Source organism: Amblyomma americanum, chromosome 11 (assembly GCF_052857255.1).
Source record: "Amblyomma americanum isolate KBUSLIRL-KWMA chromosome 11, ASM5285725v1, whole genome shotgun sequence".
In the NCBI taxonomy this organism is placed as follows: domain Eukaryota; kingdom Metazoa; phylum Arthropoda; class Arachnida; order Ixodida; family Ixodidae; genus Amblyomma; species Amblyomma americanum.
Window position 1 is genome coordinate 44,011,751 of NC_135507.1, and position 18,334 is coordinate 44,030,084.

At 47.1% G+C, this 18,334-nt stretch overlaps 2 protein-coding genes across 2 annotated transcripts in view; both read right to left on the reverse strand.

The window, feature by feature from the left end:
• LOC144109939 (carbonic anhydrase 5B, mitochondrial-like) overlaps positions 1 to 6,481 on the reverse strand; it is a 37,363-nt gene extending 30,882 nt beyond the window's left edge. Inside the window, exons 1-3 of the mRNA XM_077642712.1 lie at positions 6,352 to 6,481; positions 2,760 to 2,817; positions 1,917 to 2,090 (exon numbers count right to left, since the gene is read on the reverse strand). The gene's annotated coding sequence lies outside the window, so the exon portion shown is untranslated. The remainder of the gene's footprint in view (positions 1 to 1,916; positions 2,091 to 2,759; positions 2,818 to 6,351) is intronic.
• A 2,906-nt stretch (positions 6,482 to 9,387) lies between these two features.
• Positions 9,388 to 18,334, reverse strand: part of LOC144109462 (uncharacterized) — a 38,206-nt gene continuing 29,259 nt past the window's right edge. The window contains exons 7-8 of the mRNA XM_077642272.1: positions 13,909 to 14,140; positions 9,388 to 9,538 (exon numbers count right to left, since the gene is read on the reverse strand). Coding sequence (XP_077498398.1) covers positions 9,512 to 9,538; positions 13,909 to 14,140 — 259 coding nt within the window. The 3' untranslated portion in view covers positions 9,388 to 9,511. The remainder of the gene's footprint in view (positions 9,539 to 13,908; positions 14,141 to 18,334) is intronic.

The following is an 18,334-nucleotide window of genomic DNA, read 5'->3' on the forward strand; positions in this document are numbered from 1 at the left end:
AGCCAACATGAAATCAGCTCTTGCGAGTTAAAAGCTTAACGCACCGTCATGTCTGCTTAACTTGAAGAGGGGCGGCGGGATCCTCTCTCAAGTTAACATCTAAATCTTTTCTGTCTCTGGTACTTAACTCGATAAAAGCAGATTTCAGCCAACATGAAATCAGCTCTTGCGAGTTAAAAGCTTAACGCACCGTCATGTCTGCTTAACTTGAAGAGAGGCGGCGGGATCCTCTCTCAAGTTAACATCTAAAACTTATCTGTCTCTGGTACTTAACTCGATAAAAGCAGATTTCAGCCAACATGAAATCAGCTCTTGCGAGTTAAAAGCTTAACGCACCGTCATGTCTGCTTAACTTGAAGAGGGGCGGCGGGATCCTCTCTCAAGTTAACATCTAAAACTTATCTGCCTTTGGTACTTAACTCGATAAAATCAGATTTCAGCCAACATGAAATCAGCTCTTGCGAGTTAAAAGCTTAACGCACCGTCATGTCTGCTTAACTTGAAGAGGGGCGGCGGGATCCTCTCTCAAGTTAACATCCAAAACTTATCTGTCTCTGGTACTTAACTCGATAAAAGCAGATTTCAGCGAACATGAAATCAGCTCTTGCGAGTTAAAAGCTTAACGCACCGTCATATCTGCTTAACTTGAAGAGGGGCGGCGGGATCCTCTCTCAAGTTAACATCTAAAACTTATCTGCCTCTGGTACTTAACTCGATAAAAGCAGATTTCAGCCAACATGAAATCAGCCCTTGCGAGTTAAAAGCTTAACGCACCGTCATGTCTGCTTAACTTGAAGAGGGGCGGCGGGATCCTCTCTCAAGTTAACATCTAAAACTTATCTGCCTTTGGTACTTAACTCGATAAAAGCAGATTTCAGCCAACATGAAATCAGCTCTTGCGAGGTAAAAGGTTAACTCACCGTGATGTCTGCTTAACTTGAAGAGGGGCGGCGGGATCCTCTCTCAAGTTAACATCTAAATCTTCTCTGCCTCTGGTACTTAACTCGATAAAAGCAGATTTCTAGCCAACTTGAAATCAGCTCTTGCGAGTTAAAAGCTTAACGCACCATCTTATCTGTTTAACTTGAAGTGGGGCGGCGGGCTCCGCTCTCAAGTTAACATCTAAAACTGTTCTGCGTCTGGTACTTAACTCGATAGAAGCAGATTTCTAGCCAACTTGAAATCAGCTCTTGCGAGTTAAAAGCTTAACGCACCATCTTATTTGTTTAACTTGGAGAGGGGCGGTGGGCTCCTCTCTCCAGTTAACATCTAAAACGGTTCTTATACTTGTACTTAACTCGGTAAAAGCATATTTGGAGCCAGAACATGTCTTACCTGAGATCATCTCTTGCGAGGTTAAAGCTTAACGCACCGTTGTATCTTGTTAACTTGAAGAGGTGCGGTGGGCTCGTCTCTCAAGTTAACATCTAAAACTGTTTTGCCCCTGCTTCTTAACTCGGTAAATGCAGATTTCGAGCCCATAAGTATAACTTGAGATCAGCTGTTGCGAGTTAAAACCTCAACGCACTGTCGTATCTCTATCTCTACGAGGAGCAGTGGGCTCCTCTATCAAGTTAAAACTGTTCTGCCTTTCGTACTTAACTCAGTAAAAGCAGATTTCGAGTCAGAGAAAAAGATTAACTTGAAATCAGTTCTTGCGAGTCAAAACGCACCTAGTATCTGTTTAAGTAGAAGAGATTCGGTGGGCTGTGCTCTCACTTAACCTTGAGAGTTAAACCTGAACAGTTAATTTGAGAGCAAGCGCCCTCTGATGCTAATGTTTTGTCGGTTGCAAAGCGGGTCGGAGTCGAGGCGTGCTGCGGCAGGCATGCAGGGCCCCCGCAGGAGAGAAACACATTAGTACATTCCGCTCAGCTTCACGGAGGGTGCTTTTCGTTTACAGGTCATATACTTACGGAGCCTGTCGGGATAAAGACTGACGTAGTCACGATGGAGGTCAAAAACCCTCCGCAAACATTACAGTCGCGAGATATAGAGGTGGCATAAAATTATGACGTAACTTGGGCATGCTGTAACCCGGGTAGCTCATCCTGGCCGTGGACTGATGAGACGAGTTGCTGCCCACACAGCTGTAAAAGTGCAGTGCATGTACTGTAGTAAGCACAGTTGAATTTTACGTTATATAGCACTATATGTAAAAAAAGACGATTTAATAACACGTTGTAAGCCTTGCATCTTGGTGTAATTTTCAGCACTAAAAAAAGTTATTGCTGCGGCGCCTAGTGCGGTTAGTGCGGCTATATGACTATTCCGCTGCGAATGACAGAATACCATCAGCAGCTGTGGCAAAGGTGCAGGTTTCTTGAAGTTGAATTGTCGAACTCGAGACTCTTCTGAAATAGAACAGCGCAGCCGATTTCAAACTTCTTTCAAATAACGACTCCGAAAGCTGCAGAAGAATACGTACGGGAATGTACGTGAGAGACGTAGGGCTCCGGTTTGATTTTTAACATATACAGACTGGCGTACCACCGATACGTTTTGCATTTCGCCTCCGTATAAATGCGCCCGCCGCGGCAATATTCATTTCGCTTTGTGGGATGATTTAAGTTGGGTATACTGTAGTATGACACGCACAGTACAGTACGGTTGGGTCTAACATCTCATATAAACATAGGGGCTATGAGGAACACTTTAATAGGTGGAACCGGAATAATTTCAACCACCTGAAAAACCGCATTCTTCAGACGCGTACACTATTATCACATATTTATGTTGACAGCCATTGGAATACTCACCAGGCTGCATCAATGGTGCTGGTTGCCAGTGAACACTGAAACGTATTCCATCTTGGTCCTGGAAAATTTGTACAACGCATTAACCCTCCCTGTCGGTAAGCTTTTCAAAAACCGCCCTCTAAAGGGGCGAACGATAAACAGATTGAATTCGGCAGCCGTCCCTTGGCTGCTGCGTTGCTAGGCAGCGCCACGGCATACGGCTGAAATGCGACCTCGCGATGAGCCGAAATGGCTCGCTGGCTGGCATAGTGTTGCTTTCGCAACAAAAAAAGGAAATGCCGTAGTGGAGGTCTCCGGAATAATTTCCACCACCTGGGGACGTTTAACGTGCACTGACATCGCACAGCACAACGGCGCCTTTGCGTTTCAACTCCATCCAATCGCGGCCGTCATTGTCGGGTTCGATCTCGGGTACTCCGGATCAGTATATAGCCACGCGCTAACCACCGAGCCGCCTCGGTGGGTGAAGATTGTTATTAAAATTGGTTTTTAGAAAAGGAAAAGGCGCATTAACTGTCTCGCATGTCGATGGACACCCGGACCGGTTTTGAGGAAAGGAAATAGCGCATTAACTGTCTCACATATCGGCGGACACCCGAGCCGCGTCGTAAGGAAGGGATAAGCGTGGCTGGCCTGAAGATAGTCTAAGGTCCAACTCTGGTGTCGTTTAATAATAATAATAATAATTGGTTTTTTTTTGGTGGAAAGGAAATGGCGCAGTATCTGTCTCATATATCGTTGGACACCTGAACCGCGCCGTAAGGGAAGAGATAAAGGAGGGAGTGAAAGAAGAGAGGAACAAATAGGTCCGTAGTGGAGGGCTCCGGAATAATTTCGACCACCTGGGGATCATTAACGTGCACTGACATCGCACAGCACACGGGCGCCTTAGCGTTTTTCCTCCATAAAAACGCTAAGGCGCCCGTGTGCTGTGCGATGTCAGTGCACGTTAATGATCCCCAGGTGGTCGAAATTATTCCGGAGCCCTCCACTACGGACCTATTTGTTCCTCTCTTCTTTCACTCCCTCCTTTATCTCTTCCCTTACGGCGCGGTTCAGGTGTCCAACGATATATGAGACAGATACTGCGCCATTTCCTTTCCACCAAAAAAAAACCAACTATTATTATTATTATTAAACGACACCCGCCGCAGCTAGCCCAATTTTCGCTTCATTACCTTCCACTCAGCGCGTGGGAAATGAATGTTGAGGAAAGGATGTGATCTCTGGTCCAGTACCTCTTGAACGAGGCCCTTCAGCCAGCAACGTCGACCTGCGGTCACGACGTTGCGTTCGAGTAGATTGCACCTGCTTGCATCTAAAGGCACGTATGACAGGTGCATCGACTGCGGCGTCATGATGATAGTCCGACGCCACTGGTTGGAAAGCCTCCTTTGACGCTATTTGTCGCCCGCAGACATAAGTTCCAACACAGTGATTACCATTTATGGGAATTATCCACGATTCAGTGTACCCGGGTTCGAACCAGATCGCGACAGCCGCGTGTCGATGGAGGCAAAACGCAAAGACACCCGTGTGCTGTGCGATGCCAGTTCACGTTAAAGAACCCCAAGTGGTTGAAGTTATTCCAGAGCCCGCCAGTACGGCACCTATTCCTTCCTTTCTTCTCGCAGCCCCTTCTTTATTCCTTCTCTTGCGGCGCGGTTCAGGTGTCTGCCGAGATGCGAGATAGATACTGCGCCATTTCATTTCCCCAACAACCAATTTTCGATTTTATTAATTTTTAACGAGAGCACTAAACGCACAAGAAGATAAGAAAAAAATTCGAAAATTGCTTTTTGAGGAAAGGAAATGACGCAGTAACTGCCTCACATAGGTCTTTAGACATCCGAACTGCGCCGTTAGGAAGGGCGTTTCTTCCTTTTGCGATAAGAAAGAGATAAGGAGTTGCCGTAGCGGAGGGCCCTGAAATAATTTAGACCACCTGGCGATCTTAACGTGCACTGATATCACACAAGTAATAAAAATTGTTTTTTTTTTGCGGAAAGGAAATGGCGCAGTATCTGCCTCACATATCTTTGGACACCTGAACCGCGCCGTAAGGGAAGGATAAATGAGGGAGTGAAAGAAGAAAGGAAGAGAGAGGTACCGTAGTGGAGGGCTCCGGAATAATTTCTACCACCTGGGGATCTTTAACATGCACTGACATCGCACAAAACACGGGGGTCTTAGCGTTTTACCTCCATAAATACGCAGCAGCCACGGTGGGGTTCGAACCCGGGAACTCCGGATCAGTAGCCGAGCGCCCTAACCACTGAGCCACCGCGGCAGGTTGATATCACGCAACATAGGCGCTTTAGCGTTGAACCTCCATCTAAACCCGGCCGCCGTGGTCAGGCTCAAATCTGGTTACTCCGGCTCAGTAGACGAGCGCCTTAAGCACTGAGCTATCGCGGCGGATCCAGAAAATAGGAGAAACTAAAACAAAGAGGTGCTTATGGACAGCAAACTTTACCGCTCAACCTATATGTCAAAAATCTGAGCGGATGAGCGCAGTATCTTGTAATCCGGGTACGAAAAATTCACAAAAGCAAGAACGAAAGAAGGTGATGGGCTGCGTGATTAAACCGAAATGGCTGGTTGCCCTAAGTAAGGCTAGGCTTAACGCTAAACAGATATGGTGACTAAGAGGCATGGGTGAGCTAGTAAAGTAAAGCAACAAAAGACAATTTTCGGAACTAATGCACCACAACACCGCTGAGAAAACATGAGCAACGAAGGCAAGCTGGAAACGGAACAAATCTGGCTGGTACAACTAGCCCTAGGCCTCGCGACGCTTCTCTCAAACGGTATGCAAAAACAAGAAGCAAGAAGAAGAATTAGTCTCTAACCGTGAAAAGATGAAATGCCGCAACATTTGTAATAAATTAAGACCAGCGAGGGTACATGCACTGGTCTGGTGAAAACAAAAGGACTTGTCGGCAGGATGAACGGCCCTTTTAAGCGTAATAAGGCCTATGACTCATTCGATGCGACCCGAAGATGTTCGGCTAAACGCGGTAGCATCTCGTACGAAAAAATACACCTGTTAAAAAGTTTTGATGCAACACATACTGCGCAAGAAAACGGGAGCAATTACGGCAGATGCTGGACTAACGAAAACAAAGAGAGCTTCCTGGAAGGGCAGGGACCCGTTAAGGCTTAGCGAGGCGTACTACGACTCAACTATAATGGCACGCATGCGTAAAAACAAGCAACAAATTATCACTCTCAATAAACTGTCTCAGTAAGAGTGTTTCAGTGTAACTCAACCACCTTAATAAAACAACAGCAACGAAAGCAGGACCGGTGCTAGCGAAAGTAAATTTAGGCTGGTAGGGTTAGCAGCCACTGAAGCCTAGCAAGGCCTATTACCTAACGAGGCTTAGTCAAGAAAAGCCTCGATTTATTCAAGGTTTCTCTGATTCTGGTGAACTGCCTAGCCTTGCGCTTCCACCAAGGCAGCCAAGCGCTGCTAGAGCGCACAAAGGCTTCGGGCGCAGACGAGACTAGAAAGATCCTACAACGGTCGCCGAGTCCTCACATCGCCTCTGCACAGCTGTCGCCGGCGAGAAGGACAGAAAGGACTCACCGTTGGCGCGTCGCCGTCTGCGGTAGCGACGCCAACCGATCCAGGACAGGCGCAGGCCACCAGCGGGAACTGGAGGACCTCCACGGAAGCCAGCAAACGGGTCAGGGGAAGAGCTCATGAGCGTAAGAGTCCGTGCCCACAGCGGCCCAGCTTGGAAGATCTGCGTGCTGCTGGCGCGGCACGGGTCGCGTATCTCGTGACAGCGCGTTCGGAAGGGCGCGCGAGCTGCGCACTCCACTTCTTTTTTACGCATTCTTTTCGTCGTCGGTCTCAGTGTAGCAGTTAATTCGTACTGCTACAATTACTACTAGTACTACTTCTACACTCCACGAGAGGGTAGTAGTAGGGGTAGTAAGCTTTGTTTTCCTACAGATACACCCACAGTCTCTCTGTAGATAGACGTTACGTGCTAACGTGCTGCCTTCCTCCCACATCGCTCAGACCACAATTTTGCCCCCTCGGGAAGAAAAAGATGTACTGGATTTCATAGCTCAAGGCCCTGCGGCGCGTTCCCATGCTCGTACTACCTTTCTTTCAAACCCATGTCATTTGGGTGCAGAGTTCATTGAGGTCTCTATATCAGATTTAGCGTCTGTAATTACTTGCCTGCAGTCTGTGGCCCCTGTGGTTGAGGGAGTAATATTTGGCATGCTGAAAATACTAATGGAAGAATTTGCCCCGGAACTCTTGCAGATTACCAATTGGTCTTTGGAAAATGCTGGATTCTACAAAATCGGAAAACAGCGAAAATTATTTTATGGCTACAAGACCAGGGGAAGGGTTTTCATCTCGACAATATTCGGCCGATTGCCCTCATTTCAAATTTGGTTAAGCTTGTAGAATGGGTAGTCTTCAGCCGCCTCACGAAACATGTTCGGACTGTTCAAGGCTTTAGCGAGGCTCAGATTGGTTTCCGTCGTGGGTGTCCGATTTGGACCGATCATATACACTTGGAGAGCCGCATTAGGGTTGCCATCAGGTAGGTGAATGTAGCGCGAAACAGGACACCCATCTATGGCGAGGACCGAGCACCGTGTTGACCCCCGTGCATGCATTCCAACTAGTCGTAGCGGCCGCGTTTCGCGTTTCGATGGTGGTGAAACGCAAAAGGCTCCTGTGTGCTGTGCGATGTCAGCGCACGTTAAAGATCATCAGGTGTTCCGAATTATTGTGGAGCCTTCCACTACGACACCTCTTTCTCTCTCTCGCGAAGAAGTGAGACAGTTACTCCGTGCTTTCTTCCCTTCAAAAAACAATTTATCATTATCAGAAATCGTTATAGAGAGAAGGAATCAAGGAGGGAGTGAAAGAAGAAACAGCGAAAGGGGCGCCGAAGTGAAGGGCTTCGATATAATTTCGACCACCTGGGACTTTTAAGACCGCGAGCTGCAATAAACGTCCAATTGAACAAAGCAGTAACCACGTGACCACACTACACCTCAAAACAACAGTGGGCGTGCAGCGACTCAGTTGTTACCAATCCTTTCCGATCCGTTATTTATGTGCTAGTATAGCAGCCATCGAAGCGGGGCGGCCCAGGGACCCCCATGCGCATAAAATTTGATGGCCAGCCCTTCGACGCAGAAAGGTCGAAGTGGTGTCGACTGACTTGACGTGTTCCTGAGGATAAAATTATCAATTGAGATGAAGCTCGAAATATGCGTGGGACTCGCAACGACGACCTTTCCGCCCCCAAACTGCTGTCGTATCTGTCTTTCATCTCTGCTGACACCTGAACCGCGCCGTAAGGGAAGGGAGAAAGGAGAGACTGCAAGAAGAAAGGAGAGGTGCCGTAGTGGAGGGCCCCGGAATAATTTCGACCACCTGGGGATCGTTACCGTTCCATGACATCGCACAGCACAAGGGCGCCTTTGCGTTTCGCCTTCATCAAACGCTGGAGCCTCGGTCGGGTTCCACCCTGGGCACTGTGGATCAGCAGCCGTGCGCCCTAACCACTCAGCCACCACAGAGGGAAGCAACGTGGATCGGATCGAATCGAAAAAAAACATTTATTGAGCTCTAGAAAAGAGAACTTCGTGGCTTCAGACGATGTCTTCCATCTTCCGATGGCGTCTTTCGTCTTCATTCACAGGGTTGGTGCCCTAGTGTAAGGCTCCACTGAGTATGGCCATCTCGCGAGCTCGCTCTAATAGGCACTTTTGGCCTTTCAAGCTTACGCTGGAAAGCATACTCTCCCTGCCCCGCCGCGGCGGCTCAGTGGTTAGGGCGCTCGACTACTGATCCGGAGTTCCCGGGTTCGAACCCGACCGCGGCGGCTGCGTTTTTATGGAGGAAAAACGCTAAGGCGCCCGTGTGCTGTGCGATGTCAGTGCACGTTAAAGATCCCCAGGTGGTCGACATTATTCCGGAACCCTCCACTACGGCACCTATTTTTCTTTTCGTCTTTCACTCCCTCCCTTATCCCTTCCCTTACGGCACGGTTCAGGTGTCCAAAGATATATGAGACAGATACTGCGCCATTTCCTTTCCCCCATAACCAATTATTATTATTATTCATACTCTCCCTATGCTCCGCGCTCGGGTTTCTCATTCTATGGGTATTTGGAGGATCAATCTTTTGACAGGCCCATGATATATGGTATAAATCTGGTTTCTCTCCGCACCATGGGCACCTAGCCTCACACCACGTAGGGAACATTTTATTAAGAAGGTTTAGATTCGGGAAACTACCCGTTTGCAGCTGTCGCCATGCAACAGTATCCTTTCTGCTTAGATCCTTATGTGGGGTGGAAACTTCTTCAAAAAGAGACTAGTGCCAGTGGCCACTTTTCGCGTACTTACCAACTGCAACGTCATCTGCATGTGGCAAATAAAAGCTGTCGCTGCATATCTCAAAAGTCTCCTCAAAAGGGTTTATTTTTTCGTTCATTTACCGTTTAATTTATCCGTCAGCCTGTTATGTCTATGCCACCTAACTGCTGCATGTGCGCTCCGTGTATTCTTATCTGGCATTTTTAATGCAGTGCGGGGAATTTCGAGAGGGAGAACGACGTTGCACACAAGAGACAGACATCGTTCTTGAATATGGCGTTTATTATGGTAATAGAGTAATCGATTTTCTTCTTGCTCTGGGCGATGAAGTACCCGTTTATTTGCAGGTGAGTAGCTCTGCAAGCCGCTGGACCTCCTAGTGGACCGTCTAAGGCAACTCTTGGCCCATGGTCTCCTGCAAAAGCATTTGTTCGACAGAGGACAGTGACGCACTCGAGCACCGTCAGAATGGGAGGCGCGATTCACATTTACTGGAATTAAGACGCTATTCATTCTAGAATCACCACAAGTAGTAGCTGTCAGGGTGCATGGAACGAAGAAGCTTGGAGACGGGGTGTCGGCATGATGCTGCTAGACTCCGTATGTGATAGTAACGCCACATTTTGCAAGAAAAAAAATCGAATGATTGGCGAACGCGAAATCAAATGAAGTTCAGCTATGCATTCGACAAATTCGGATACAAATACCAATGGCTCCCCGGCCGTGGATCCATGGGCATGCCTCGATTTCCGGTAATGAGCGTGTTCATGCGCTGGCCGGAGAACTCTCCTCCTGGACCCCGGATGGTCAGGCACACAGCCTCACTCAAGAGGCCACATCGGTCCTTTATACATGCCTTCAAATCACCCCATTCTATAAACTCAGCCGCATGACATTGCCACCACCCCCACAGTACCTTGTCGCCCTTATCCAGCGCCACACGGCGACAATTACAGACGGGCTGCTTTATTTCACCTTACCGTCTCTCATGATTTCGCCCCAGCTTCCCCCCTCCAACACTGCATGGTGATGGAAATAAACTATTATTTTTATTATTATTACAGTGGGATCTTGTAGACAACTTCCCCAGCAACAGTTGACAAATTCATTTCTGTTTTTCTTCTGACACGCTTTCTTTACACTTTCTTGGTTCACTCTCTTGCACAGGCCTCCCAAATTGTTCCTGGCGAGAAAAGGAGCTTGACGCCGGCTTTGACGACGGAAACCAATCTGAGTCTCGCTAAAGCCTTGAACACTCCGAACATGTTTCGTGAGGAGGCTGAAGACTACCCATTCTACAAGCTTAACCAAATTTGAAATGAGGGCAGTCGGCCGAATATTTTCTCATTGTGCGATACTTGGTAAACATACGGAGTACACGTGATGTGCTTATTGTCTAGTTTGCGCGTGACCTCCTTAATTCTGCATTCGGCTAGTATAGTGGGCAGGGATAAGGGAGGGAGTGAAAGAAGAAAGGAAGAAATAGGTGCCGTAGTGGAGGGCTCCAGAACAATTTCGACCACCTGGGGATCTTTAACGTGCACTGACATCGCACAGCACACGGGCGCCTGGAGGAAAAGCGCTAAGGCGCCCGTGTGCGGTGCGATGTCAGTGCACGTAAAGATCCTCAGGTGGTCGAAATTATTCCGGAGCCCTCCACTACGGCACCTATTTCTTCCTTTCTTCTTTCACTCCCTCCCTTATCCCTTCCAATACGGCGCGGTTCAGGTGTCCAACGATATATGAGACAGATACTGCGCCATTTCCTTTACCCAAAAACCAATTATTATTATTATTATTATTATTATTAGTAGTAGTAGTAGTATCGCCTCTGCTACGCCTGATAAGATCTTCGTCGGGTAGTCTGCAGAGGTAAGCTTAGTAACCTGCGCGTCAAAACAAACCATTTGGTTGTTACTCTAGCGCATATGTCTGTCTCCTCTTCCGTCCCGTCCGTCAGCGCTGTTTCGCCGTGCTGCCCACGGTGACCCCCTCTCCTCCAACAGCGTGTGCCGTAACAGGCACCGCAGGTGGACCGCGGTTCGTAGCTTGTTGGGTCAGTTGGTGCATGGTACCAGGTAGAGAAACAGCAGAAAAGGACGCGTACGCAAGAGATTGACGTCACATGGACGACGCTGTGAATTTCTTTTCTTGTGCGCGCGTCCTGTTCTGCTGGCTTCTCTACCTGGGACCGTTGTTCATTCTTCAGCTCTCCCCTTACTTTTCCTCTTCCTTCCAAAATACCCCCCCCCCCCCCCCCCCCAGCATCTTTCATGTTGTAACCGGCCTCCGGTTAAGCAGTACTGCGACCTTGACATTCCTTCCTCCTTCTAGGATAGTTGCACTCTGGAAGGTTGCCGTGGTGGCTTTACATGCATGCCACAGGCATCAGCTCCACCGCCGATTGCCACTTGACTAGGATCCTAACACAGCTTAATTTTTTGTCCTTGTGTTTCAGCTTTTAATATATTATGTATCATGATTCCTATAAAGTGTTTTTAATTTCTGGTGCGCAATGTTGCGATTGCGCCCATAGAGTCAGTGTAGAAAATGCTGTTTTTAATGGTTTCATTCATTATTTTTGTTCAGCTACAGCAAGGCGCGACATGCTTCTGTAAAAACAGGTGCCAACTGAGGTAGCCCGACTGCTTTTTCCACATTTCTTTTGTATTACCGTGCTCTCAACCTATAGTACCGTGTTAGAACCATCGTGTGAAAATATCTGCAATTTTAAATTTTTTTCATTTTCTGCGAAAACCTCGTGCAGTATATACTCTTGTGGGGTTTACTTTTTGTGAATGTGTGCCAACATAGAGTCGCATACAGAAGCGAATGTGTAGCAACATGGCAGTGGGTTGGGTTTCTGTGAAATATCGGACATTGCGTTCGGGACTCCTAATTCTTGGCATTTGTCTTGAAAGCGAAGGAGGAGCGGTCTGTTTACATGTTTGTTGTTGAAGAGTTGTTTCGATAGCCTTTTTGTAAAAATAGTTTAGTACATACGTCTTTGGTAGTGAGCGGATTTTTAAGACTTATGTGCTTGTCAGGATTGTTCTTCTATCGCCAACGGGTGGTTCGTTGCATACATTAAGGCTGCTAATGGGCGGTGCCCAATATGCCCCGCTTGAAAGGAGCGGACCTGAGTTATGTACAGGGTCTTATGTCCTTAGGTAGGACGGCCTAGAAGAACCATACAATATGCACCCGCAATCTCGACAAGAGCGTTCTAGAGCGCGATAATTGTTCAAAAGGCACGTCCTATCATACCTGCACCATTTTTATGAAAGCACCGTTCGGCCATTTAAGTATAGAGACGCTTTCTTCTTCAGGTGGATTATGCGCGGAAGGAATGCAAGCTTTCGCCGGAAGTTATGCCTGAAAATGTATGCTCATTTTTACTTCTAGGCTGGCTTCATTTCGGAATATAAATACTGAATGCTTTAGGAATAGAAGGAGCGACGTATTTATCAGGGCATGTCAAAGCATTTTTGAGTGAGTTTTGAGAAACAAAGGTTATTTTTAAGCAGCATTAATGGGGTAACTTTTTCCAAGCCTTCTCGTTCAACTCCTTGGCTATTTGAGGCCACGTTTCAAGGCTGCTAATCGTTAATAGCACCGTATGACACGATCGGAGTATAGTTTCGAAACTATGGGGCAATCTAAGTAAGCTCAGATACTTCCAACGCGCAAAATAGATTCAAGAATCGGACTCCAACTTACGTAAGGACGACAAATAAAACCTTTATATATAGGGTCAGCTTATATTCTGTGTTTATACCATTGCCCAGATTCGACGTATTTGTGTACGTGCTATGGGAAGATGTGGGAACACCTCTTGCATGAAAACTTTTGGTTACAACGCTCTGCCTTCAATAATGGGCCGTCGTCGCATTCAAAACGCGTCGTTTTCGCTTTTCGATTGCACACAACTAGACACAGAGCTCTTTGTTGCCGAGTGCAGCCATTGACACAATTTGCGATGTAAGGATTTCGCGATTAAGCTTAGTGCGACAGTCTCGGCTTCTGATTAGGCTCCAGGTTTTTTTTTTTCTCCCCGCCTATGTGCCGAGGGCGCTGGTGAGCTTTGGGTAGCACTCATCCCTTCTTGTTAGTAGCATACAGTGCACAAGTGTGCTAAATGTGTCTGATAAGTAGGGACGAGCCTTACGCAAAGCCAGAAGCTCACCAGCGCTCTTGGCGGTTGTTGCGACGCGCGTCCTTACTGTCACTCTTTCCTCTCAATCTCCTTTGATTCCCTAGTTTGCGTACGCGGCAGCGATTCTCTCAGCTTGAGCCTGTGGGCAGACCCCGTGCACTTTCCATTTCATTCTTCCTGCAGTCGCAACAACAGCAACAACAACACTGTATTACCGTGATCAGTGTGCCGGGAGACCGCCCACTACCGGTGAGCGCGTGCTGATTGGTCGCGATGCCACAGGCGCGCTCAGCTGCCGGTTACCTAGCGCCATATGGCGTCATCAAGGCTATTTACGCATGCGTACTGGCTGCGCGCGGGATCCCGGTACTCCGGAACCTGTCACGATAACAAGTTACAAGGTGTGCTAAAGGTGTCTGCTATCGCTTGACGTTTTCGAGGGGTACACGCGCGGAACAGCTTATGGAGTGCGGTTGTCGAAAAAGCCCAAGTTGCGATGGAACTGATTTTGCGATTTCGGCGTGTAAAATGTTGACAACCAACATATAGGCACACACGCACATGCTCATAAATAGGAGCGAAAATATAAATACTACAGGCAATTCGTCAAGGCGCCAAGAGTCGCTCACCACGTAAATCTTCTCTGGCTGCAGGTTGTACAATTCGCACTGAGCTATCGACTTTGAGTTGCTGTGCACGTTCTGACTGTAGACGTGCGCAAGCCCGTTGTACGTCTGGACGTAGGCACCCAATTCAGTGATGGTGATGATAATCACGTACAACCTGTTCGGGTCGTTGTGGCCACTAAGCCAAGCCCATCCTTGTTTGTCGCTCTGTGAGTTTTTCACCATAACTCCAATTCTGGAAACAAGAGCGGGAGCGGATCGTTTACACGCATACCCACAAAAGCTGCATTCACAAAGACCCGTGTTGCGAATTAAAAGCTCAAAAACACGCTATAAACAGGAGATGGCAGCGAGAACCGTTGCGAAAAATGAGGCAACGCGCAAATTAGGCCTTTTAACGCTCAACAGAGCGCACCAAATCAATTTTTACGCCGAAATTCCCCGCCCCCTTTCTTTAAGTACGCCGGACGCGCCGGCAAGAAACCGTAGTACCGAGTTAGACTAACTTAATGGCGTTGTGGGGAAAACGGTGGAATTTCTACTGCCAGAGAGCAATCGGGGCTTGAGTATTTAATTAAAAAAAAAGATATGCCAGAAGCGCTGAAATTTCTTAGTGTGATTTTCGGATAACTTCGTAATATGAAATTAAAATCAAATCTCGCGAATTAACTGCACTACTCGATACATTCAGTCCATAAATAAAAGAAACAATATTTACACTGGCGTTGTTAATAATTATTCATATTTGTAATTGTTACAGTGGTGCAGTGTCCGAATGCATGGAGCATCTTTCATCTGATAATTATTACTGACGTTGCTACTGCTAAAAACATTTTTAAGCTGCATTTCGGAGTCTACAAGAATACTGCGAAATATGCAGTCTGCAGAGTTAAACCAGTTTTCATTGAGCTCTTTCTTCTGTGTGCCTCGGATGTCTAGAAAAATGTGTAATTTTAAATTGAGCTTGCTAATTCGATTCTTTGCGCTGCTGCTACATGGAAGAGCTTCATGACGTCTATCCTTATGGTGTTCGTAATTTGACATCACTGAATTCCTATTCTTTTGTTCATGAAATGTTTACCACAGTACCCGTGATAAAGTTTAACAGAACTGCTATGTATTGGCTCCAAACAACGTGTTATCATACGTAAAAGTTTTGCTCACACATACCCAGCTATTCTGGGCACAAGCATGTATTGAGCGGGAAACCATTTACGAACGCCACTTTTCCATTCAATGTCAGATTTCGCTATAACAATCAACGTATCAGCAGATCACTCGACGGACGTCTTGAATTTTTTTTATTAACGTTTTCGCTATCATCAAAAACGTTCCTCATTAATTTCTTGTGGCAGACTTAACTGTTCGATGCGACCGATGGAAACACTTTAAAGAACGGTTTTTCGACACAGCAGAAGATTGGACCATTACCTTCATTATGGCCGTAAAAGTATCTTACAATTTTCCAACTTTGAAACTTTTTGTTCGAAATTGCTGGACATGCATAGGAGAAAAGCCTACAGGGTTCAGGTTAAAAGGAACAATTTCGCAGAAGTCATTTCTCACAGGTGGGAATGCGAAATCATTGCTATCCCTGGAGTTCCCGGGTTCGAACCCGACCGCGGCGGCTGCGTTTTTATGGAGGAAAAACGCTAAGGCGCCCGTGTGCTGTCGATGTCAGTGCACGCTAAAGATCCCCAGGTGGTCGAAATTATTCCGGAGCCATCCACTACGGCACCTCCCTCTTTCTTCTTTCACTCCCTCCTTTATCCCTTCCCTTGCGGCGCGGTTCAGGTGTCCAACGATATATGAGACAGATACTGCGCCATTTCCTTTCCCCCCAAAAAAACCAATTTAAAAAATTTATCCCTGGCTTTTTGGTGCAGTGACACCCACCCACAAAAATACTACCCACACACAAATGCCTGCGTATGACATCACCCGGAACGCTTTAGGATGGACGGTTGCATCACACGTTAATAATAATAATAATTGGTATTTGGGGAAAGGAAATGGCGCAGTATGTGTCTCATATATCGTTGGACACCCGAACCGCGCCGTAAGGGAAGGAATAAAGGAGGGAATGAAAGAAGAAAGGAAGAAATAGGTGCCGTAGTGGAGGGCTCCGGAATAATTTCGACCACCTGGGGATCTTTAACGTGCACTGACATCGCACAGCACACGGGCGCCTTAGCGTTTTTCCTCCATAGAAACGCAGCCGCCGCGGTCGGGTTCGAACCCGGGAACTCCGGATCAGTAGCCAAGCGCGCTAACCACTGAGCCACCGCGGCGGCTAACATCGCAGTTTTGGTACATTGGTTTATAATTGGTTTCTTTTGGGGGGGGGGGAAAGGAAATGGCGCTGTATCTGTCTCATATATCGTTGGACACCTGAACCGCGCCGTAAGGGAAGGGATGAAGGAGGGAGTGAAAGAAGAAAGGAAGAAAGAGGTGCCGTAGTGGAGGGCTCCGGCATAATTTCGACCACCTGGGGATCTTTAACGTGCACTGACATCGCACAGCACACGGGCGCCTTAGCGTTTTTCCTCCATAAAAGCGCAGCACGGACATTTGCTTTTGAGGGAAGGAAGTGGCGTATTAACTATCTCACATCTCAGTGGATGCCACAAGCAAGCCATAGGGGAAGAGGTAAAGGGTCTGGGAAGGCACACCATTGAAGGTGCAAGATCCGGAGTTCCCGGGTTCGAACACGACCGCGGCGGCTGCATTTCGATGGAGGCAAAACGCTAAGGCGCCCGTGTGCTGTGCGATGTCAGTGGACGTTAAATGTCCCCAGGTGGTCGAAATTATTCCGGAGGCCTCCACAAGGGCACCTCTTTCTTCCTTTCTTCTTTCACTCCCTCCTTTATCCTTCCCTTACGGCGCGATTTGGGTGTCCAACGATTTATGAGCCAGATGCTGCGCCATTTTCTTTCCCAAAAACGAACCAACCAATTTAAGGTGCATATGTGGTCGATTCAGATCTCTGTTGCAAGCTAGCCCCCAACTTGACTAGTACATGTGAGCTATATATAACGAGAATCGTCATAACACCACCAGGAACGATGTAGGACAAACGTGCCCGTTTCAGTTTTGGTACGAATGTTGTCGGAAAAACTGGCGAAACATTGTCGTGGGCGGTTGAGGGTATATATAGACGAAGGTCAATACAAATGATTTTCTGATGTGAAGGTGCTCGGCTTGCAGTGTGCGCCATACGGTCCCTTGATAAATCATTTGCGATCGCTGGAATTTTGTATATTATCGGCGAGTACATATACCTATACACGCATGGTGCAGGACGCAGCTGTGCCGGGGCTCTGTGCGGGCGTTCTAGGTTTTTGCGCCAAATGCTGGCACATCTTGCTATGCCGGCATAACACGCCCGAAACTGATGCTCAAGTGAGCGACTTAAAGGGTGAGATTTTTTTGTTTGATATGTAAAGGCTTACTATATAAAAGGAAGGCGATGGTCAAAATTATGCTGTCACATTTCTTCCTTCAGGAGTTGTGGTTGGCGCCTGTTAGTAGCCGGTCGCGCCCATGGTAACAGCGATAGTGCAATTAGAACGTCTGCCCTAATGAAAGTTTCCATAATTCGTGTCCCATAATTTCATGTCTTCATATGAATTTTATGGAGTCAGTATAGCGTACATGGCGTCGGTTAGACGTTATAGAAATCGAGTAAGGAAGCTTGCGGACTCCATGTGACATCATGCACATTATACAGAATATGCAAGGAAAAAAATTGAATATTCATGGACTCCATACAAACGACTTAGAGAGGTGAAAATATTTTTCCATTTGATATGGACTCCATATTTCAGTAATTCCATACGAGCGACTGATATAGAATGTTTCGGTAAGGCGGCTGCCAATTTCATTGGTAGACTTCGCACACTGCCGAAACACAGTCGTGAAGTGACGTCATCAGGAGCTATTTTCTTGACACATCGCTCTGGGCGGCACTTCGGGAGCTTTCAGGGCAGCAATTTTTGGAATCGGGTGAGGAAGTACAAAGAACTGAAGAATGAGTATCTACCAGGTTTAGATTTATTGCATAGATTTGTTTCATTCCGGTGGCAGTTGTAAAATGGACCAGTGTCTAGTTAAAATAGTCTTCAAAACTGCGGTTATGACATGGAGGACGCGGTTAACTGTTAGATATGAGAGAGTTATCTTCTCCTTCTTCTGCATGTTTTCGCGATCGCGCTGCTGATACATATGGATCGTACACCGTGATCGCAACCAACTAGCCCGGCAGATGATGTCGTCCATTTCATGCTGTGTTATTACCATAACTTGCCATAGCCGGCTGCACGCTGAAGATTCGACACTGACGCTTTTATTCTGGCCCAGATGAAGAGGAATTCGATGCTGACAGCATTGCTTTTAGATGCTGTGAGTCGCGATAACAATGAGGAGAATG